The following is a 24087-nucleotide window of genomic DNA, read 5'->3' on the forward strand; positions in this document are numbered from 1 at the left end:
GGGGGGGGGGGGGGGGCTTTTTTTTTTTTTCTTTGTGTCAGAAGTTATTATTTGTAATGACTGACCATTATACTGTACAAAACTTTTAAATTCATATGTGGATTTTGGCTTTTGAGGTTGGCAAACTGGAAATAAGCTTTTTTAGATAAGTGGAAGAAACACAGTTCCTTTCAATAAAGGTGGAAAAAAATTTCAAGCACATGTCCTGTTTGTCTCTTTACACAGTTTTCCCAGCACTTCTGGTTTGGCAGCTTTTCAAATCACCAGCAGGGGGCGATCTATACACAGCAAACCAACTTTTTTTCTGGGAAATACAAGAAGTCTAATTTTAATATAGCAGAACAGGATTTTTTAAAAAGCATTTACAAGAAACATTTTGATTCCAGCCTTTTTAACATAACCTAAACACAAACACTGCATGAAAACAAAAGCAGCAATTAGAATGAACGGAGAAGCATTTCAAACATTTATTTAGCTCTTAAAATACATCAAATGGCATAGCATTTCACTGTTGTGACACTGTTCAAAATAAGCTTTTTCCTCTGAAAATAAAGATGAAGTTAAGGATTTAAACACCCATAACACTACTTGGCATTCCAGATGCCATTTGTCTTCATAACAAACGTCACATTTCTGTGGTACAATTAGCCAGTCCATGCATCAAGCTTTGAGACGTTCATCACAAAAGACTAAATCCCAACAAGCAATTAGCAGTTTTCAGCCTGAAGCAGATTTTAGAGCAACTGCTTAGATGATGAAACACCGCTGATCAGAAAATGACCAGCTGGATTGAACTGGTTTAAGACGTAAACTCCTCCCACTGAAAAAACACACAAATCGTTTGGATTTTGCAAAAACTGAGTGCTATTCCTAAATCAACTTTCCTAAAGTCAGACCTCATTTAAATGCACAGAGGAAGCCGCTAAAACGCAGCAAAGCTTTTTCAACCTAACTTTCACTCACATTGGATTTTTTTTTTGTACTTCCTTACAATCATTAGAAAAGGACAAGAGATCTTCACATTTTCACTCCAGAGGCTTTCCCACACGCAGCCCTGCTGTGCATCGATATTTACTTCACAAACACCGTCTATGGTTTCTCGGCTACTGTACAAGCTGACAAATTCAGTTCAGTTAAAAATAATAATAAAAAATTTCACATATTAACCTGATTTGACATTTTATGATGGTGTCCTGCACCAAAAAGTAAAAAACATTCCAATTCTTCTTAATCTGAGCACGATATTCACATTCTTTTTAACAACTTCATTCCCTTATTTGACATTTTATTACATTTATTGAGACGTTTTATATCTATAAATAAATATATATCAGCAAAGCATCATGTTTATACTAGATAATTTATTACCAAAGTACTGAATAAAAACCTGAGGGTGAGCTTTGTAAAACTGCCCCAGTAACCGGGTCTTGTCTTTACTGGAAAGTGTAGGCTTCTCGTAGATCACCTGCATCAAAGACAGGAGCTCCTCTTTAGTGGTTTTCCCTGCATTGTCAGAGAACGTCTTTGCACTTACTCTTGTGCAGTATGATAATCCTGCAACAAAAACAGAAAGATGATACGACTGCTCATACAAACAGTAGAACAAACTGTGCAAAGGTGACGGCTGAAGCTGCACACCTGTTATTGTGTCTGGATCTTTCCCATTCATGATATTTATTATTCGCTCATTCACTGCCTTCTGCAGGGTTATGGGAGTCTGGTGGGTTAAAAGGAAAACAACAAAGGTCAGACAGAATGAACCTTTTTAATCACCTAATGTAGCCATGATATCAGCACGTTCCGGATCCCTCACTTTAAACAGATCCCTGTGGTTGTCCATCATGAACAGGACCATCAAGCCCGCCTTTCCTCTAGAGAACTTTCTGCTGTAGACGATGGCGCTTGAGAAAGACCTCTTCACCGCCATTCTGTTCTCGGCCTAAATGAAGCGTCCAAGGTTAAAAAATTATTAAACACAAATGTGTCCACCCGCACGGTAAACGCACAACAACCGACCTCCTTGTAGATTTTCACCTCCTGGGGTTTGGCTGCAGTGGCCATGAATTTCAGAAGCCTCCAGAGCTCCTCTCTGCTCCGAGCATCCTGCAGCTTTATGCTCAGCTGCAGGGCCTCCAGAGCTCGCTCAAATTTCCCATTCACTGAAAAAAAGTTGGATAAATTGTGAACGTTTTCAGAAAAATTCCGATTGAACAGAAAGGCCTCAAAGGAAACGGTTTAAATAAGCTCAGAATCTGACTTGATTGCAGCTAAAAGATTTGAGTTGATTCTTTCTCTCTTACCGAGAAGTTCCGAGATGCCAGAGTGGATATCAAAAATGTGGTTGCTGAGCAGAGGAGGCTGTTGAAGTCGACTGTAATACCGAGACAAGACCTGGTAAAGCAGCCTCTTGCAGCAATGCAGGTCGCCTGCAGAAGCAGCCAACCCTCGGCTGACCTCCACCACCAGCTTTCCAGGCAAAAACTCCAGGCAGTCCACTGCGCTCAGCATCCACTCATCAGAACTGAAGCAGAAGAAAGAAGGAGGGGTTGAATTAACACGTAGAATCCTGTGATTACCTCTATTTTGATTTTAAAGTAATACAGATTTAAGAAACGCTTTTTCATAAATGTCCAGATGGCAGAACTGTGGATACTGCGCTTTGGAAAACTCTCTTAGTCTTCTCAACTTTGACTGATCATGAATTTATAATGAAGAATAAATAATTCCCAAAAGAAAAAATAAACTACTTATTTTAGTAAATATTGTACTGAATAACCTGGTTTTGCCATGATTTTACCATTTTCAATTTTTGGGACAGCTGTATGTGAAAATACAATTTATCTCAGAACGGCGGATTAAAAGTCGTATCTATTTAGAATTAATATAAGTAATTTTCTTCAAAGATTTAGGGGTGGCACAAATAAACCTCAAAATATCCCAATTTATGAAATATCTAGTCCAATGAAAATTGTGCATTTAGTGTTCCAATATGTTCTTGTGGCATCTTTCTCATACTAGAGGACCCATAAAAAGAAAACTAAGATCAAATTTCTGAATAGGTATTTATTTAAACTTGTGAATCAGGAGCAACATACTACTACAACATGCTCTGCTCTATTCTGATGCATCCACTGATAGATCCACGAATGTCTTTATTTTTCTCGACTGAGTTGGCCTTCTAGATCAAAAATGTACAGCTGGATAGCTCCAATATTAATCACCATTTTTGTTGCCTTGGTAATATTAGGTTGGGGTTGTGAGGCGCTGTAAGAAAGTGGGAGAGCATGTAAACAGAGGGATGATGGAATGTAATAGGGACAGGCTTATTTGACGCCAACCGTGCTGCCTACAATTCACAGCTGAAATTCGAATAAACTCCTGCCGCTCTGCAGAAACTACGTCCTAGAAAACGACAGGTTTTTTTTTATTTTGGCTAAAAACAGAATAATTATCATCAAAAGACCACTGGGAGCGCTTTTACAATAGATCAGAAGATGATCGGAGTGCGACTTTCGTTATGATGGTAAATTGCTGTTGGATATGAAATATGCGTAGAAGGCAATTACAAATGGGAAAACTTCCTAAAAATCATAAACGAAATTTAGAAGACTTACTGCGCTTCACTGAAGGCCTTCAGGACCTCTCTGTCCAAGTAGCTTGAAGCGTACAGTAGATCCGGCTCACCGTCCTCGCTGCTCAGATGCAGCTTTGAAACATCCTGGCCTTCGAGCAAATCCTCCAGTAGAGGGAGCTCTATCAGTTGCAGCAATCTGGTGATGGCCTGCTGGTGCCAGAGTTCATGCAGACCTGGAAAATCCAAGCAAACCCCACAAGAATTAGCCGATTATATAAACGAGGTCCACGGCTGACACCGGACTGCAGCTTACGCTCTTCTGAGAGGCCGAGGTTGATCATCCGAGGGGTGAGGGGGGAGCTGAGGCTAAGGGTTCCTAGCCTGTCCTCTGTTGATTTCAGTTCCTTCACAGGGAAGTGAGGAGTATAGCTCCGTACTTCTTGACTAACAGAGAAAACAAAGAAAAGAAAAAAAGCATGAAAAAAATGACACTTTTGTTTTGGGAACATAACTTAATTAAATGTGTTTTACGCCGAAACAAAGAACAAATTGACAACTGAATAGGCGTAACCAACATTAAATGAATATGACTGTTTAAAAAAGTAAAACAGAATCAATTACTTATTGGTTTGATCCAACCTAATTCTGCACAATATGAAAGATGCATAGAAGACTATCTTGAAGCCTCTTTGTTCATGATCCAGATTTTGGAGGGACTTTTCTTAACCCTACTTTAAAAAAACCTTTAAATCCTAAAATGTCAAGGTTTCAGTTTTGGACCTCCTCATTCTCTTGACTGGTGTTTCTTAAATGAGGTCCTCCGGGCCCACCATCCCTCATGCGTCAGCCTCACCCTGCTTAAAAACACAGTCAATTCCTCTTATCATCACGCTGTGCAGAGTCTGGATGATGACAGTCATTAAGCCCGGCGTTGCAGGATGGAAGGCCCCGAGGACGCAGTTTAGGAAACACAGCTCCTGACATTTTACTGCAGCCAGCAGACTGTCTCCTTTTTTGTTTTTCTGTCTGAAATAACGACTCGTCTATGGATCATCGGAGCTACCCTCACTGCTGATAGTAAAATTCTAAAAGCAACCTCAGATTTTCGACCATAATGTGTTCATTACGCTAAGCTATAGGGCTTATGTTCACTAATGAGAATCAGCTTGTTTGCCCCGTCTTCTCGCCATTAACACTCCAGTAAACTTTTAGTTTGGATCTGAAAGTTGGGATTATTTCTTTAAGTTTCATAATGATGCAAGTTTGATCTCACATTTGCAGTTGTGAGCCTCAGCCTTCTTTCAAGTTTGCAAACAAGCAAGAGCCTTTCCCTAAATAACCAATGAAGCATGATATTGGAGCGTGGGAGACTCTGAAGCACCTGGAGAAAACCTATGCTTGCAAAACAGAACGGTCCTTGCTGGGATTCAAACCAGGGCTGTCTCACTGTGAGATGATTGTGCTAACCACTGCACCACCGTGCAGCTTGGTCGACTCCATCCTTTTGATGTCGAAGCGCCGGGAGCATTGACTTAACACTGATGGGAGTCCTTTCAGGGCACTTTCAGGATTTTTAATATCTTCTAGTCTTCTTTACAAATAGTCCCACTGGGACCTTGGAAAACTGCTTACGCACTAGAAAACATAGATGAACAATATGTTGATATTTATTTTCTGAGAGAAAAGAAGAGAACACGAACCTTTGGTTGGTTTGAGCATTTTTTTTCTGCCAGATTGAAACCAACCACAAAAAAGTTCCAACGTTGTTATTCTGTCCTATTAGTTCAACATTTGTTTCTAAATGTGAATTTCATGTGTTTTTTTGGAAATCCAGTTGTTTGTCATATTTATGGATTTTTTATTTTTGCATTTTATTTTCACGTCAATGGGCTACATCTTATTTTACACAATATTTTCCTTTTGTCGTTCTTTTGGATGTATTTTTGGGTCATTTTGACCCGATCTTTTCTTATTTTTAGCATTTGTAATAAATGGGTACACTTTCAAGTAGCTTCTATTTCTTTTACAAGCCACTCTTTTACTTGATTTATCTCCAGACTGTACCTTTCCTCTGTATAGCTGCTCTGGTCCATGGGCGACGGGTCATAGCTGGTCTCTATAGTAGCGTTGCAGTTGGTGTTGGTCAGTGTCGGTGGAGAGGTGGTGGCTGCACCCAAGAATCGATACAAACTGTGACTGCTGTCCTCGAACACGGCTTTTTTCTTATCCTTCTTGAAGACTTTGACCCCCACTGGCTCGAAAACCTTTGAGTCCATGAGGGCTTGACAAAGACGCACGGCCTTGAAGCGGGGAACCGTCTCGTCACCGAAGAAACGGTTGGAACTGATGTGGGCCAACACCACATTCACAGCCTCTGAGCCCAGAAAGCAGTCCTGGTAGGACTTCAGGTTGTGGCGCCGCTGCTTCACCTCCACCTGGGTGTGCAGGTTGGAAATGATGCTGGTCCAAATAAAGGTGGCTCGGAATGGTTTTCCTGCCATGTTTTGTTCTGATGTGAGGAAAGAGGAGACGATCAGAGATTGACGGGTGAACTGAGTATTATTTTCAGACACCTGAGGTAAACAGACAACATCAAGTAGACCTGAGCGGGACTGTCCTCTCTCAGACAATCGCTGCTTTCTGTGGCATGTCATAAGACCACAGTTTGAGTTAAAGTGTGCAAAATACATTAAGAAACAAACACAAGTCTTCTTTTGAGGCTTTGCTGTGTAGCGTCAGTCTATGGAAATAATGAAATGCACAAGTCAGACGGAAGATTTGAAAGAATATGCAGCTGATTCCCTGACTATCAGAGCGGCCTTTCTCCACTCAGAAGTTCAGGAAATGGAAACAATAGCGACATTGTACTCTTCTCTCTTAAGAGCCGCTGTTTCATCCCTCTTGCTGCTTTGCTGCGACACAAATCAACAGAGGATGCTCATCGTCTACATTACATCATTTGCTTCTTCATCTCCTTCTGTTCTCCTTGTATTCATAAGTGTTTTACCACAAGCCATGGGAGCAACACGAAACCGTCCTCAGTGAGATGTTATTCCACTTTCATCGCACAGCAGGAAGCCTTTAACGCTTGTAGAGCAAATGTTAGAAGAGGATCTGAGAGTCAGAGCCATCAATCTAGTTCTGACTTCAGCAGCCAGACTCCGTGTTTATAAAAAACACTCCATGACCCACTGGTTGAAGAGAAAAGCACCTGGGGAAAGGCACTCGGAGGTTCTCCTGTTCGCTTCAAAGACTCCGATACACATTGTGTTTTGGCCGTTTACATGTTCTACAGGATGGAGGACAATTATGAAGAAAAGAAAGCTTCAAATTGCATTTGCATGAAAAGATGCCGCTGGAACAAGCTTGTATTTGTTATGTAGCAAAAACAACGGGTGGGTATCGAGCTCGCTGCTCCGCTCCATTCTGATGCATCACTTGAAGACAAATAGATCCCCGAACGTCTTTGTTTTCCTCGCCCAAGCTGGGATCTAGCTCAAAACTTTATGGCTAGATTGCTCTGATGTTGTTCGCCATTTTTGTTGCACTAATAATGTTAGGTTGAGGGCTAACCCACCCAAGTGTCGATTGTTGACAGAATTATCTAAATAAAAATGTTGGATTTATCCATTTGGAAAAACGCCTCGGGGGTCTCCAAATCCAGATCCTATCATGATCCATTAATGCCGGTTAAAAGGAGAAGGACAAAACGAGGAAGGTCAGGTAGAGGTCAGGAGGAAAAAGTGAAGATAATCCTGGGAATTGGGCTTTGCTCTGTCACCTCTTGTTTACCGTCACCCTCAGCACTTTTCGGAGGATCGAACACAGAAGAAAAGAAAACCGAGAGAGTTTGTTTGCACACAACAGGTGCGGTAAATAACCGCAAAGGGAGCAGCACCTCCAACCCACGGGAGTCTTTGGCCCTCACACCCAGATCTGTGCTGTTCCTGTCATTTCCACGCGGAAGCAGCAGCCGCGCCGCGAGCGCAAAGCGCTGCGTTTATGGAGCTGAGGCGCAGCGGGACGCATCAGTCAGTCAGTCGGTCGGACCTTTAACAGCAGCTTGTTAATTGTCCAGAGCAGATTCATTTATCAAGTTAAGAGGGGAAAAAAACAGAAGAACGAGGTTCTGAAAGCAAAGCAGGAGCCTCTGGGGGCCCGCATCTCTGAATGAAAGCAGCATCCACTGTGTTTTTACACAAACAGACAGACAGACAGACAGAGGAGCACCTGAGTGTCTTTTCTGGGAAGTCCATTTTTCTTATATTTGTTTGTCTCCCAGTGAACAATTAAAACTGTGATGATAAATAACAGTACAAAGTATAATCCATCAGAAGGACACGTGATAAGCTATAAAAATACAATTAAAACGTTCGTAAAACAAACAGGGGCGACGTTAAAAAAGTTTTAGTTTTAAAGTTTAATTATTTCGGTTTTTACAGTTCACGTACACTTGTTGAATTACTAAATACTTCAAAGGCTTTACCATTTTAAAGGGACATTTTTACGGTAAAATACTGTCTAAAATGCCATTTTATTTTAGCCAAAGTAATGTCTTTTGTCTGTTTTTGTTTTTTCCGGTTAATATGGAGGTTTTACCTTGTGTTTTGGGTTATGGAAACCTCCTCCAGCAGCCGTACGGACAGCGCTCCTCATGTCCTCCTCCTGTAGCTCCAAAGCGTCTGAGGCGTCCAACTCCTGCCACCTCCAAAACTGGCCACGCCCCCCTGCTGCGGGCTTCACGCCCCTGCCCTCCGCGATGATGAGACGCTCAACTTGTTTTCTTGGCGCATGCGCTCTGAGCTGAAACTGAGCAAATGCCAAGATTCTGCAGCAGATTACGGATAAAGCCTGACTGAAACTACAGCTTTTTCAGTTCTTATGAATTCAGGATAAATCCAAATAAAGCTGGGTAAAACTGTTACATATTTCAAAGCCTAATATCATGATTGAATTCTGCTACAACTGAAAAAAACGTAAAATAATAATAAATAAAAATAAAAAACCGTCGTCACATTTCTTTAATTTTCGCAAACAAGTCACAAAGAGGAAAAAAAAGGTATTTTTCATTCAAAATAATTAGATTATTTTAAAATCCAACACCAAAAAAAAAAAAAAAAAACACTAAAAACTTGAGATATGACAGTTTCACAGCCTGTAACTTCAGAAACTATTATACAATCTAGATTTCAGGTTTGAAGATTGTGCTAAGAAAAACAAAGCCCCAAGTCTCTGAAAGAGTATCCCATCATTTATAAGTTGATACTTACAGTTCCTAAAACCTATTAGGGAAGACAAAATGAGTAAAGGCAATGATAAAAATCATGACAAGGAGGGTTTATTAAACTTTATAATCCATAGAAATATTTTAGTTGCTTCTTACCAAGGAAAATATGAAAAGGCACAAGTGTATAAGGGATGTAGAAAAGGAGTTTAAAAGAAAATAGACAGGAACAATTGAGACACAGAGTCAGGAAAAGAATCCAAAGTCTTAATCAGTTTGCCACAGATCCACATATATTGCAGATTTGGTTGAAATAAATGTTTAGTGAGATTTCTTCTTACACCTGCACATGTTTGCACCCAAATGACTGCAACTGATCATCAAAAATGATTGGTTTTCCTCTTGAGTCAACTTGTGTTGCACTTGTTTCCTATTAAGTTTTGGATTCTTGATTAAATGTCTGCAGACAAAGGAGGTAAGCTGCTCCAAATAGTGTTAATTAATGTTTTTATTTTGGTATATTTTATTGTGATAACCTATTAAATTAGATGTTATGATGACTGTGTGAAAAAAATTTTACATTATAAATAAGATGTCCTCTGTACCTGATCACATCATGAGATGCTTTTTCTCCTCCTTTAGCTCCATGACATGCACATTTTTCATGCTTTTACATAAGATTTAAATCTAATAATGTGCCTCCCTGAAAACCTTTTGATAACACAGAAACATGAAACAAACATGACTAATCTAATAAAAACAACAAAGGAGCAGAAAAATCCTGCACCCTCATTTCCACTCACAGTAACCTACGTCACAGGACTGGTTTCAAACATGCGGCTGCGGGCGCCTCAGCCTTTAAGAGGTCTGCCACCGCTTTTGATGTCATCTACATGGACATCTTTTTAATGTCCCATAAGCAAACAGACACACACATATAGCAAACATAGATTTGATGAACCGAGCCTCTGATCTGATTGTCCAACACAGGTACTGTCAAAGGGGACGTTAGAGATGTGGAGTAAACCGCTTCAATTGCTGACCTGACATATTCAGTGTGACCATTGGGTCATTTTATTGGGGGAAACCTGTGTATGAAAAATTCCCAAGAGAGAAATCAACTAGGCCACAGCGACTTAGGAGGTAAGCCCTAAATCACAAAATCTGTGGAATAAACTGTTGAAGAATGTGGCACATTTCACCAATTCATGCTAAGAATGACTGTAGTGGTTTCATTATTACGATTTCCCTTTAAGTTGCTCAAAGAAAACCTCTTCTTTAAATACAAATGCAAATTTGTAGTACTCACAAAAATCTTGTGCTTTATTCGAACTTTATTGTTTTGGTAATACTTAACATGTTCATTAGGATTAACTGAGCCCTTATGACGTATTGCTCGATTTGCTTTGAAACTCAGTGCATCGATTCCCGACAACAAAAAGAGAAACATTCGAGCTCCAGCTGACGGGAGAACAGGTTTTCTGTCTGACGTGTTGGTATTTTGGAGAGTCGTCTAAGGGCCTCCGCGGCTCCGGAGTCAAACTTGTTTTACTGCAAACACAGAACATAAAGCAGGAAGCCATGACTGCTGTGTTGGTAAGGACGATGACAAATATCCTCAACAATTTACTGCACCAGATAACATTCAAACTCACCAAAGCAGTTTGTCCTGTTAGAGAACAAGAGAGGAAGAATTCTTTTTTTTTTTTTAAAGGAGATTGTTTGGGGGCTTTTTCTGAGCCACGCCTATGTAAGTAAAATCTATGACCTATACTACAGTTAATCACTGCAGCAGAAAAGATCACTAAGTGTATGGACATTTAGAAATTGAAAACATGAAACTTTGATTTTGCAGTATAATGCAAAACTGTGTATGAAAAGAATCACAAAGATCCTCTTGATCTTTCTCCTACATATGGAACAATTCCAAACTGGTATGTTTGCATCTGGACAGCAGTCTCTCAGTAGAGCGTTGGCTCTGTTGGAATCTCAAATGCTTTCAGACTGGACCGCCCTTCTCCCCCAGTCCTCCTGCTGTAAAGGACAGAGGACAGTGGTGGTGGTCACAGTGCTGCTGTTGGACCACAAACGCTCTGTTGTTTTATCTGGAATTCTCGACCCCTTACACCATGTTTTGCATTGTTCCGGGTTGCTTATTATTATTATTTATTCATCATTTGCAAGTTCGGTCCAAATGTGGAACATCGCCGGAGCAGTTCAGAGCAAAGCTGACAGACGGGGGCAGATTTTCATCTTGGTGCGCTCTACTGGAGTGGTTACTCTGGGCGAGCTGGAATTTAACTTTAACTGACCTTCCTGAGCTGCTGCAATGTTATGAAAACATAAACATGGCTGACCCCGGGAATTCGTGTAAAAGCCTTTCTGAAGACGCCACTTTCACTGTGACAGTATTCTAAGAAAAACTCCTAGTGTTCCTCATAAAAAGGATATATTCCTGGTGACTCAAAGAATATAAAAAAAAGAAATCCCCAAAAATAATAGCAATATTTTCTAAGATATATATGAAAACACATATCTAATATATGACATTTTATTTACAAACTGCATTTTTTTAAAGAACAATGACTTTTGATATCACAAAACGTGTAACCAACTCAAAAAGTCCTCTGTGGAAACTGTGAAAAGGCTATGACAAAATGTCTTAGAAACCACAACGAACAAAAATAAAATTTAACCTCTGAGAAAAATAGATACTTCTCATAAAATGTGCTATGCATATAAAGTAATATAAAGATTCACGTATTCCACTTTATCCTAAGACTCTGGTTATGAACAGCAGAACAACTGCACTGATTCATTTAAATGCATCTATTAGGAAAAAGAGAGTTTGATGCGTTTACGTCTGACTCGCATCCCGCCTGCAGTTCGCACATGCTCAGTTTGCACATGCTCAGATTCTCAAGAAAACCCCCTTTTTTAAGTTTAATACAAAATGTACATTTCATATACAAGAGCTGGCAGTCCACTACAAAATGATGGCTGTTCTACAAAAAGTCTGCAACTACAGATATGCTTCATGTATCGATTCTCTGTACAGTAAATCAACTCTTTGAGTTCTCTGAAATAACACATGTAGGCTGGTTAAAAACAGAAGGCTTACTTACTGTGCTCCATTTCCTATTATTAAAGTTTTTCCCTAAAGAGTTGGTGTTTTTTGCCTAAAATCTTTGCAAATTTATGGGGAAAAAAAGACATAAAAATTGTTTGTTTTTTTAAACAAATCTACAGGGAGATGCACAATCTGGAATTATCCCAACATAAGTCCTCGGTTTGTTAGTTAAGTTCTTTCTGGAGGGGACAGGTGTTGGGAGAGAATAGAAAATGTTTATTTGTTTTCACTGAAAGGCTGGAGAAGACGAAAAGCTTCACCTTCACTGCCACGACGAAGCAAAAGTCTTTAAGCATTACACGTGTATCGTTTTTGGCGCTCCTTTTTCTCCCACGATTTCCGTGTGAGCCATAGCGGAATCATTTGCAGATCTGCTGCACCTGATTGATTAGCTCTCCAAAGCGATCAAAGAGTCCCTCTACCCACGCTCCGTTCTCCAGACACTTCTTCACAGTCTCCTCCTGGCCCAGATTCCCCGTCTGAACCCGCAGAGATGCAATCTGAGGGACGCCAGCAGAACAAAAGACCTCACACCTCAAAAACTATTGCTTTCTGAAAACTACCATCGGATTTTATTAGGATCTAAAACAGCATCCTACCTCATCCTTACACGTGAGGTATGTGTGGTATTTGTAATGCTGCAAGGAATGGTACAGGGAGAACCACTGAGTTTTCTGCTGGTCCACTGTGTACTCCTGGAAAAGGGAGGCAAAACATCATTTATGGTGGTACAAATAGTTTCCACTTTTCTTGTATAAAACTACATTCAAGATAAGAGTAGAAGAAGAAAGCCATTTTACAGCTTAACCTAAAAAAACAAAACAAATGACAGTACGCCCTCTGGTGGACAAACAGAAATTTGACTCACCTGTGGAACTTTGCTCGGCACTTTGTGAGGCTTCATGGTCTTCTTGTTGTAGGCCTTTCCACTAAGGCGTACCTTAAAAGCTGGAGTTTCCCCATCTTTCTTTAACTCGGTCACCACTGAGATCTCTGGAAAGCTGTCCAGGGCCATCTGATAGAAAGGTTGTTGATGTTTATTTGTCTTGAAAATGACTAACTTTCAGTCAGTTGGCTGTTTGATGCCCAACTCACCTTCAGGACTTGCCCGAGGTGCAGTTTGTGGAGCAGACGTTTCCTGTTGTCAGTGATCAACCCGTCCACTCTTTTCATGTGCGGCAGCAGCAACTCATCTGAAAAGCCACAAAAATAAATATAAACCTTTAACGGTCAAATCTTGTAATATACATAAAACGCTTATCTCTGACCATTTGTTCTTTCAAGGGCTGTCATCACATCTTCGTCCAAGGCGATGCTGATAAGGAGCTCCACGAAGCTTCTGAACGTCTCCCTCATGGTTCGTGTTTGGAGGAACCGTGATGAAAGTGCAGGGTTTGACTCTGAGCATTCAGAGGGAAATAAGCCGTCAGAAGGAGGGTGGGACATACACAGGCTAACATTAAAATGGGATTTTAAAGCAGTATTTTCAAAGAAAAAAAGAAAAACGGGGTTTCCACCATCATCTTCAGTAGATGAACCAGAGGCAGTCTGGGAAAACTCTTCCTTCCATTTCCTTCTCTTCTTGGGGGGTGGCTCTACCTTTGCTTTCATCTGTTTGACTCTGGGCTTCTGACTTTGGGTCACAGCGGAAGCCGGGGCCGTCAAGCCCAGAAGGGTTTTCACTTGAACTCCTCTGGGAAATATAACAATACAGCTAACTTCATTGTTTTAGAATCATGAAGTGACATAAGCTGGCGTCCGGCATTTACCTCAGCGAGCTCAGCGGCTTACAGCGAGGCTTCCGACTGCAAACGCGCACATACTCCCTTTTGTTAACCGTGTCCAAAAACTTCACGTACACTCGATGGTACATGGTCTTGGCATCACCAAAGTAACCAAGGTACTGTTGCACAGAAAAGTGATATATATGACACGCGTAGACATTTTTGAAACAGTCCGACACTTGCGTGTGCATCTTTTTCTTACGCTATTCGTGGCAGAGAAAACTCTTTTCCCATCTCTTAGTTCTGGCACAAATTTCTGCAGCAGAGCCTTCTGCACTTTCCAGATGGCTGGTGGTTCCCTGCCAGCCATCATTGTCACCTGGACACAAGCAGCACAAAGCACACTCAGTCTGAAGACACAATTCTCGGTTTAAAACCCTACAGAACGTTGCTCCATTGAACCGAATCATGGAGAAAGTGGATCATTGCGCCCCTACTGTTTACCATTAGGTGTACATTTCAAGTGTCAAATGCAGATTGGGCTAAATTTAAGAAGGACTTATTATTTGTTGTTTTGTTACATTATTCCAGATTTAGTAAAAGCCACCTGAAATGGTTTTCTTCATTCTTACTTGTCACATGGCAAATAAAAAAAAAGGACTTTTCTGAGTTTTGGAGGTTTTGTATTGAACAGAAACAACATTGTGACCCAAAAATCGAGATTTGAGCCAACATTTTTAAGAAAGTGTTTACATGCATCCTTAGTTGATGCAGTTTCAAACATTTTCAAACACAGACTAAACACAACTTTAGTATTTACTATTTACTTGACCTATTTACTTATGATGTTTGTTCAGGTTCAAAAAAACACGTCTGGGATGTTTTGTGAACAAAAAGAACCAAAGTTTTGTGTAGTTTTATTTCGAAATGACATTTAACCTTTATCCCATGCACACCATTCTGGGTGACCTCATTTTCAGTTAGACCACTTCATTTCTGCTTCATATCTCTCTGTATAAGCCTGATCTAAAAGACCACTTTGTCAGTCAATGGTGAATATTTGGGGAGTTCTGTCAGGACTTATGTTCAATTAGGACCAAATGTAGCATTAATAAAAGCTCCATTGATGCCTGAATTTATTTTACAGCATGAAAAACAAAAACATCACTTATGTTTCTGCGTTCAATTAGATGCTAAGTTAAATAAAGTTTGGAGTGGAAGCGGTTTGATGCATATTTGCATCAATCAGTGTCAAGGGGATAAATACCGGACTGATTTAGTGTGAAGTACCTTTAAGAAGTGTTTTCTTATTAGCCTCTTGTTTTATTGAATACAATTTGTACTTTCCCATTTTATTTTTTATAAAATAAGAATAAAGCTGTTTGAAAAACAACATTTTTAAATGTAAAGTGGTGCAAAACACACTCAAAAACACACAATTTTCAGCAACTTCATCTACCTGATTAAGTAAATTATGAGCATCCTTTAACTTGTCATAAGAATCTATCTAAATAAGTAGTTTTCATATTTTTGTTAAGTGGCAACAATCTGAGTTTGTTTTGAGGCACTACACAAAAATAAATTCCTCTTTAAGTACCTTCAGGGTTTCGATGTCTTCATTCCTGACGACAAACTCATCTCTCTCCCGATACATGCCCTCGCCCCCGCTGTCGGACAGCTCCTCGTCTGTCAGTCCCTCCACAGCCACAGTCAGCAGCTGCATGGCCAGCTGGCCTGACGGGGTCACGGCATGCTGGTCTTTGGTCACAATCGCAGTCCTTTCTGAGACTGAAGCTGCTATAGGAGCTTGAGAGACGATCTGTGGCAAGCAAGCGTGAGCGACGCCGCGTGACACAGAGGGAACTTGGTCCTGTCTTATCATCAAGCAGTGAATTTGGTTATCTAGAGGATAGGATTGGAAATACATCAAGATTCACACCAAACAAAGTTCTGTAAGTTACCACCCTTAAAAGTATTTTACAGTTTTTTATGGTGTTAATATTTCTGCAATATCCAGACTGATTGGTTTGTCATAGCAAACACATATCTCTCAACATGACATCATTACCTGTCCTTGATTTCCGATCTGAGGATTCATCTAGAGACGACAGCGCTGAGGTGATGCTGTTCCTCAGAGCCTGGTTTCTCCCAGTGCTCTCCTCTTCATCTGAACTGAAAGATGGCAGCGTCTCCAAGTTCTTCTGCAGGTCGTCCTCCAGGCGTTTCTGCTGAGAGCTCAGTGCTGGACTCTCCTGAGGAAGCAAAGGTCCAGGCAGATTCTGGACTTTGCAAGGCAGAACAGGCAAAATGTTGGGTTTGGACGAGGTGGAGGGCTTTCTTGGGCGACTGACCGTTCTCATTGGGCTCTGCGAATACTGCTGTTTGGGGCCAGACTTGATAAAGTCCAGGAAGGAGCCAATGAAGCCACGTTTGACCTCTGGTTGTTTCTCCTCCACTTCTCGAATCTTCTGCCTGATCCTCTCTTGTTGGGGACAACCATCATACACGGTTTGTGGCGCGGCTGGTGAGCTGACGTCACTTCCTTTGGAGTTTTGCCGCTTCGTTTGCCCGCTGCGTTTGATGGATCTAGCCAATCCCCCCTCATCTTCGGGACATCCTGGCTTGGTTTGGGATTTTGAACGAGCCTTTTTTTGGGGGGAGTCTTCCCCATCTGGACATATTAGGAATTTATTTTCAGTTTCAGAGCAATTGGGATTCTCTTTAACTTTGTTCTGGTCAACGACAGAGTCAAACACCCGGTCTTCTGAGCTATAACCCCTCTCAGAGCTCTTCCCGTCACCGTTTATTTCAAGTTCAGCAGTACTTTTGGAGTGAACAGGTTGGTGCTGACAGTCCGTAGTTGTCTGATCTCCGTTTAGTGTTATGCTGAGGGTGTGAGAGTCAGCATTAGCCATTACTGCTTGTTGTGCTGAGGAAAAACCACCAGACATTTGCCTCATATCAATCGTCTGGACATGTCTTTTAGAATCAACAGAACTCGACGTCGCCGTCATGTCAGCCTCCGCAGAGGCTGCGGCTTTAAAGTCCTGAGGCATGACGCCGCAGGCTGCCACCGTAGCAGCCAGGATGTCGTCAACATTTGACAGAATGTTTCTGTCATCTGTCAGAAGCATGGATTCTGGGAAGCAGATGGAATTGAGAGCAAAGTGGTTCTTGACATCAGTTGGCTGCTGATGTGCTGCTTGGCTGCAGTGGTGTTTAGCAGATGAGCATTCTGAGTTTGGCTCAGACACTGTGGTTCCCTGCTGACCCTGTGGTTCTGAAATAGTGGGTCCGAGCAGGTCTCGATCCATCTGAAGGTACTGAACGTGGACTGGACCCAAACTGTGAGCGGGCTGGAAACCTTGCAAAGATATCAACTTTGAGTTATTCCGAGTCTGGTGAACCAGAGGCTGCTGTACAAAAATCATCTGATTCGACTCGAGAAGAACCTTGTTGCTGGGGACTGTGATGAACTGTGTGTGCACTGCCAGATTTTGGCTTTGAGTATGTTGGTTTTGCTGATGAAGCTCTGGTTGAAGCTGGGGAGGGGACTGCTTGAGCTGCTCTGGGCAAAGGGGTAAAAGCGAGGGCACAACAATGGAGGTTGTGGACTTTGTGTCGATAGCATTGTTGTTACCTAAATGTATTTGGTTTTGGCTCACGGAACCCATCAATTCCTCCTTCGCCTCTGCTACATTTGTTTGATTAAGTACCATGAGGTGTTCATCACACGAGTTACTTCGAATAACACTTTGTGACTTGTGTTCGTCTATTTTTGAAACAACATAAACAATGTTATGAGAGGCCATACTGTTGGCAGAAACCATGGAAGTCTGCCGTAGAGCCTCCATATCCTGGAAGGGAAGCTCTTCCATTTTTTCTTTGCCGTATGTTGGCTTTATGTCCTGTACGGAGGAGCCAATCCCATTTTGTAAGGTTTGAGTTGAGGAGTAGGTAGGCAGCAGTGAAGGCAAAACATTTTGTGTCTGTGTCTGGGATAAAACATCATGGGCTTTGGCTCCCTCCGAATCTTGCACACGGCTAAAGTCCAAGGTGGAATTTGATGTGGGAAGAGTCTGTCCACACGTTAATGGGTATGATGAGTTAAGTGTCTGACCCGAAGAGAAGCTTTGCGACTGAGAAACTAAAGACTGCTCCTGAGATGTAAAACTAAAACTAGATGCATCCTGAGAGTGGGATGTGGGGTATCTTCCAGTGGGACCATCTTGACACAAGGTCTGGACATGCGCTCCATAATGAACTTCCTGGCCAAGATTGGATGAGTAAGCTAGATTTTGGCTAACAGAAGCAATGTTTTCTGAGTGGCTTGAGAGGGAAGACAAAGTAGTGTAAACAGAAGAGAGTTTATCTGGAGGAGAATGCGAGCTCTGCGACTGCGAGAGCGCAGCGATGTAGGTTTGAGGCAAACTGTCAGCTATCAGGTTAGATAGCTGGACTGCCTGTTGATTAGCAATCAATGAGTTTTCCTTGTCATCGGAGGAGTAATGCTCAGGAGAACCTACTTTCAGGTTCAAAGAGTGAATGTCTTTATTCCTTTCTGAGGACGGAGCAAGTTTGAAGGAGCTGTCCCCGGGTTTCAGCAATGATGTGGAGGAATACGTTTGTGTAACACAATCACTTTTGGGTTGTGGGGAACTGCAAACACCTTGGCTGGAGTTTGCAGTTGTGGAGGGGCTGCTGGACACTGGGCTGTTATTATCTTGCTGGTAAGACACATCTGCTTCATCGCTTGGGCCAAAGTACCCCTGTAGCGAGTGCTCAGAACTGGGCAACTGCTCCGAGGGCGCGTGGCCACTTGAAGGCCTCTGATGGTGTTTGATTACACTACATTCACGCTGTAAAGCTCTTTCAATAGAGCCGGAGAAAACCGTAGCCCCGTAAGGCTGCGCAGCACCGTGAGGAGAGGGCAACGCCGAGGGAAGTAAGCTAAATTGGGGTTGCAGGAGATGAGGCGCTGACTCCTGGGCTGAGCGGTAAGTTGAGGACTGCACAGGAAGAGCTGAACCTAGAGGTGAGGCAGAGAGATGATTGAAGGCCAAGGCAGTGGGAAGCACAGTTTGGCTAGATTTGAGATGAAGCAAGTGATCGTGGTGGGAAAAAAGGCCATTGTTGGAAGCCGTGAAAGCAGGATCCTGAAGAGACAGAGAGGCGCTGGTGGCATAGTTCCTGGAAGAGTAGGCACCTGTGTGCTGATATGATGACAGAGCAGCAGGAGAGGGAAAAGTGGCTGTAGAGGGCAAAGGACTGGCCAAGTACAGGTCTGTGGTGGAGGTGTTGGTGCCTGCACAGAAAACATCCAAATATACATAAGACAAGATAGGTGCCCCTATAAAGAGAAAATTCCTTTTATAAATGTTGGCATTGGAAAAACACAAATCAACATCTTATAGTGATATAAACCTAATTTCTTAAACACATTTAATTCAAAATAAAAACAAATTAACCAATACACAACACACATATACATAACACACAACATTGTCTTGATAAAAACCAAAACAAAATTTTTTTTTTAAAGAAATGAAAAGACTATTCTTGCTTTTTGCATAACTTGTAATAACATGTTTTAAAATGTAACTAATCAACCTCAGCATCACATCATTTTTTACTTTACATCAACTCATTCTTTTAACACATGTTTAAGGACAACATGTATTAAATATCTCTTAAGTTACATGGACTATCTGTAATTAATCAAAATTTTGTTGCAGGCAAAAAAGACGTTAATGCTTCACAAATTCTATATTTCAAATTTGAATAAAAATTACAGTCATAAAAGATTAATTTTGTTCTCAGGCCAAAGCATACTCTTGGCAGAAACACTGCCACTACCAATAACATTTCCTTAGCTCAATATAGACCATAGTTCCAGTTCAAGTGGCGGGACTGAGCTAGAGGCTGACATAATGCACCGTTTTAAAACAAGCCATTACGAGGGGAATGTTGTCATGTCACATTCTGTTAACCTTACAGACTTTAACCAGAATAAAATATGGTCTACTTTACTCCGTGAAGAAACTCCTCTGCGATGAACTTTTTTCTGATTGGCTGGTTCAGCGGTCAATAATAAATCTGAACTGTGTGATCTTTAGATTTATTTTTTTTGGTAGAATTTTTAGGATTGTAGCGACCTGGGGGTTAGCCCCGCCTTCAGCCCATAAGGCTCATGGGAAGTGGGGAGCTTAGGTGAAAACTTGAGTCATAGGGCTGGAAGCTGAAGTGACCATCCATGCTGTTTGGCTGTTTGTGTGTCTTGGAATAAACGGACTTGGTGCTCAAAAGGAATTATTGCCTGGCTAATTGTTAATTCCTGCCTGAGACTGTCTGGGGTCGTGCGGTGTATGGGGCATGGACAACTCTGCTTCCCCGCTTAAGTGACGGTCCGGCTGGATCGTTACAGTATGTTTTTAAAGCCCCTATTTTCCAACCCCCCCAAAAAAGTAACGCATTTGTTTATCTTTACAAAAAATATATTTGCAAAACACTGTAGTTTTTCATTACTTTCACTACTAAGATTTCATTACAGACGACACAATTGTACGAATAGTTATTGATTCTGCAAGTTGTCCCAATGAAATAGATGAGAGAGTTCTGTAATGTTCATTAAAGGAATACTTCAGAGGCAGAATGTTAAAAAGAATCCAAGAAATAACAAAGTATGAATAAAAAAAAAGTGTTTGCATAATGGTGCAGAAAATGATTATTTAGCCCCAACAAACAAGACGGTTTCTGTCCCTGACAGACCTGTTGCTTCTTCTTTAAGGAACTCTTCAATCCTCTACTCGTTACCTGTGTGAATGACACCTGTTTGAGGTCATAATCTATGTCAAATACACCTGTCCACACCCTTAAACAGTCAGACTGCAACCTCTCCACCATGACCCAGATCAAAGAGCTGTCTAAGGTCACCAGGGACAAGCTTGTACACTTGACCAAGACTGGAATGAACCAATCTACAATAAGCAAGCAGTTTGATGAAAAGAGAATACCTGTTTGAGCAAATATTAGAAAAAGGAAAAAGTACAAGACCACCTGGGGCTTCATGCAAGATCTCACCTGGTGTGGGGTACAAATTATCTTGTGAATGATGAGGAAACACTCCATAACTACACGGGGTCCATAACTGGTCAATGCCCCCAAGAGAGCTGGTACTAAAGTAACAAAAGCTCCAAAGGCCCCCTGCTCAAGCCAGCACATGTCTAGAGCCATCAAAAGTTCTCCGGAGACCATCTGGATGATCCAGAAGAGGAATGGCAGAAGGCCATGTGATCAGATCAAACCAAAATGCAGGGCTTGCTTTGGGCTACTCTTTCTGCACAGAACACAGGATGACTGACCTGTGATAAGAAAAGTATGAATAGGTCCATGTACAATGAGATTTTAGGTAAAAGTTTCTTTCCATCACTGAGAGCATTGAGGATGAAATGTGGCCAGATGTTCCAGCATTAAAATGATCACAACCACATCACCTGGGCAACATAAAAAACATTTTTAAAGGTTCTGGAGCAGTCTTGCCAGTCTCTGGACCTCAATTAAATAGACAATCTGTGGAGGGAGTTCAAAGTCTGTGTTGCCCAGCAACAGCCCCAAAACATCACAGCTCTTGAGAAGATCTGCATGGAAGAATGACCAAAATTGGAGCTACAGGGTGTGCAAATGTGGTGAAGAACTAAAGGAAAGGTTTGACCTTTATTGTTGCAATCAGGGTTACATTACAAAGTATTGCGGTAAAGATTTTTGTTGACCATATTATTTTTTCTGCACCATTATACAAATAAAATAATTAATTTAATGCAATCAATGCAATGGATTCCTTTTTACATCCTGTCCTTCCCATTTAAATAAAGATTGCAGACCTCAGCTTTTAAAGTGGGACACACTAAAAAACTCAGTGAATCAAAAGATTTTTGCCCCACTGTATGCCGCTTAACACTAAAACGGAGCAGAAGTAGTTTACCTCTTTGTAATGTCTGCTGTGAAATAATAGGCAAAGTCAAAGTTACTTTCATCTATTCTCACCAGAAGTCCACGATGGAGGTCTAAAAGGAGGAAGCAATGAGGCACTAGCAGGACCAGCCTGAAGACTTCTCGACTCCGAGGCTGACAGGAAGCTCATGACTGAGGTCACAGTGGAGCTGCTGCCTGACTCAAGTGTTCCTGACAGCAAAAGAAATGGATCCGATGATTGCAAATAGCCCAAGATTTTGGGGAAAAAAAAGAAACGTAAACAACTTTTAGCTACATATCTAGAGCTGATAGAGTGCAGAACTCACCTGCTCCAGCAGGGATGTGTGAGGTACTGTATGAAGGAAGCTGGTGTGAGGGAGCATAACTCTGCTGCTGGAGGAGCTCTCCATCAAGGAGCGTGGAACCATAACTGTGAGCACAGATAATTCAGATTCAAAACATAATGTAAGAAAAAAAAATTAACATTTGCATTTACATGTTAGAAACTTTTAAAAATAAGATTGTATGTATTACAAGTTAAAAAAATAAAATAAACACAGTAACTGCAATTCAAAGTCTTAAGGATGCATTAAATGAAGCACTTTTCCTTACTTAGGAAAAACAAACTAGCAAATGATCAAGAATTCCATAGGTTAAAAGAATCCAAGAAAGGTGTCAATCAAATTAGTTTGTTAATTTATCATCTGAAAGCGTATCTTCATAAAAGTGTGCCCAACTTCATGGCCTTCTGTGATCTTAAATTCAGAAAGATGTCCAGGCTACAGTCGATACAACAAATGACATTTACTAACCTGGCACTGAACTGGGATAAGTTAAAAAAAATAATGTTGATTCAGGTTATATTTATCAAACAGGTTCTTGTTTGTTCACCGAAACAGTGGGAATTCTTCCCACACTGCAGCTGGTCAGAATGTCCTCCATAATTATGTTCTTAACAAATCCTAGATACAAATGGAACCAAACCGTAAGAACTAAACTGGTAAATAATCAACCATAAAACCCTAAACAAATATTTATTTGCAAATATTTAAAAAGTAGGTAAAATGTGGTGGTGGAGACACTGACAGATTAAAAAAATTAAGAATGAACTATCATCCCTAAGGAGGTAAACAGGCTAAAATACAACAACAACTAAAAACCTGTCATTGGATTTTATTTGAAATCCATAACAAATAAAACACACAAGAAGAAAGCCCTCGCTCATAATATTCTTGCTTAATATCAACTGACCGAAACAAATGTAATTTTTAAAATTAAAATGTTTTCTCATTTGATTACCGGGCGGGTGTTTAAAATTGTTGTAATTCTATATTTAGTGAAGAAACAGTTTAAATTAATTTTAACAGAAAGACAAGTTTGTTTATAAAAATGAATTAGCCACACTGGGGGGAAATGTTGAGCTATCACATTATTTTTTTCTTGCCAAGTAGTAACTAGCATTATTTGCTAATTACCCAGCATGTTTTGCGTTAGGATGAACGTAGCTCAGAAATGTGACCGATAAAACGACAGCACTGTTGCTATGAAAGTCAAATGACCAATAACCAAATCTCTACTTTTATGTGTAGTTACTTACTAGTTACTTGATATTTGCTAGCTAAATCGAGCCTGGTAATGTTTGGCTAAAGCCGTTCGACAAGTCAGTTTCAAGAACTCTACTGTGAAAGTATTTTTCTCCATTTCCCCTCGGTGTTCCTCAAAACCTTAAGGACTCCTGTACTTCCCCCTCCAAAGCTAGGCCCTCCATCACCGAGATTTCCTTGGGAAAGTGACCCGCCCTCTCCTTAATCTTTTACCTTGGTTTGATGGTAGCCGAGTCGCGCTCATAGGCCCACGAAGCTACGGTCTGTGCTGGAGGAGCCAGCGCGTCCGAAAAGCTGGAGCTCGGGTAGTTCCTGTCCATCATCCGGCGAAAGGTTCCCGTCCCCAACGGAGCTCCGCGGAGCAGCAGGCGCACATCGTAGCAGCTCGACCCAACGACCGGCCCAGCCTGTCCCCACGAAGCAAAAGTCTACCAATACCCACGCCGAGCTCGTTACCCCCCGGCTGAAAATGTTACCTTTCCCTCCGAGTGATTATTTTCCCCCCATGTTTCGTCATAAGTCAGTCACATTTGTGGAAATTCTGTCAGGAACTCTTAGCTGCCCTTTGGTGGATCACCAGAACTCTCTAGAGCAGAACTTGCCTTGCACAAACATACACAAACATTGACGACATTTAAAGTCAAAGTATTGGAGCAATATTGTTCAGGGAGATGGTTTGCCACGCGAAGAAAACCACGTGACCATCCCAAAGGAAACTTTGCAGTGAGAGGTGTGGCGCTGATTTCGAATGAGACATTTTCTTTTGATACACAATTTAAATGCTAAACTGTGTGCACAAAGCTACCAGAATAATTAAAACCATACTTTTTAAATGTGTTCTTGAAGATAAATGTTAACTG

General features: G+C 41.2%; 2 protein-coding genes across 6 annotated transcripts; both read right to left on the reverse strand.

Moving 5' to 3' along the window:
• Positions 1-4: 4 nt before the first annotated feature.
• Positions 5-8564, reverse strand: depdc7 (DEP domain containing 7). Its single transcript, XM_011491978.3, has 9 exons — positions 8174-8564; positions 5639-6083; positions 3888-4018; positions 3615-3807; positions 2301-2521; positions 2017-2159; positions 1814-1939; positions 1639-1717; positions 5-1554 (listed from the first exon to the last, which is right to left on the reverse strand). Exons 2-9 carry the CDS (start codon positions 6073-6075, stop codon positions 1331-1333), a joined length of 1554 nt encoding a protein of 517 aa, XP_011490280.1. The 5' UTR covers positions 6076-6083; positions 8174-8564; the 3' UTR covers positions 5-1330.
• A 326-nt stretch (positions 8565-8890) lies between these two features.
• qser1 (glutamine and serine rich 1) lies at positions 8891-23930 on the reverse strand. 5 transcript variants are annotated; one of them, XR_911248.3, is made up of 14 exons: positions 23441-23928; positions 21950-22053; positions 21696-21833; positions 15721-18957; positions 15250-15554; positions 13915-14031; positions 13698-13831; positions 13446-13621; positions 13197-13328; positions 13024-13121; positions 12797-12943; positions 12528-12623; positions 12189-12428; positions 8891-10349 (listed from the first exon to the last, which is right to left on the reverse strand). XR_911248.3 is itself a non-coding variant. In XM_011491999.3 (14 exons), the coding sequence occupies exons 1-14, from the start codon at positions 23548-23550 to the stop codon at positions 10347-10349; spliced, it is 4917 nt and encodes a 1638-aa protein (XP_011490301.1). In that variant the 5' UTR covers positions 23551-23928; the 3' UTR covers positions 8891-10346. The 5 variants fall into 5 exon arrangements, 4 of the variants coding, with proteins under 4 accessions (XP_011490301.1, XP_011490308.1, XP_011490293.1 ...); XM_011491999.3 differs by having other exon boundaries at positions 12309-12428; XM_011492006.3 differs by lacking the exon at positions 8891-10349 and having other exon boundaries at positions 11334-12428; positions 15721-18681; positions 18859-18957.
• Between the last annotated feature and the right edge of the window lie 157 nt (positions 23931-24087).

This window comes from Oryzias latipes, chromosome 3, assembly GCF_002234675.1.
Source record: "Oryzias latipes chromosome 3, ASM223467v1".
In the NCBI taxonomy this organism is placed as follows: domain Eukaryota; kingdom Metazoa; phylum Chordata; class Actinopteri; order Beloniformes; family Adrianichthyidae; genus Oryzias; species Oryzias latipes.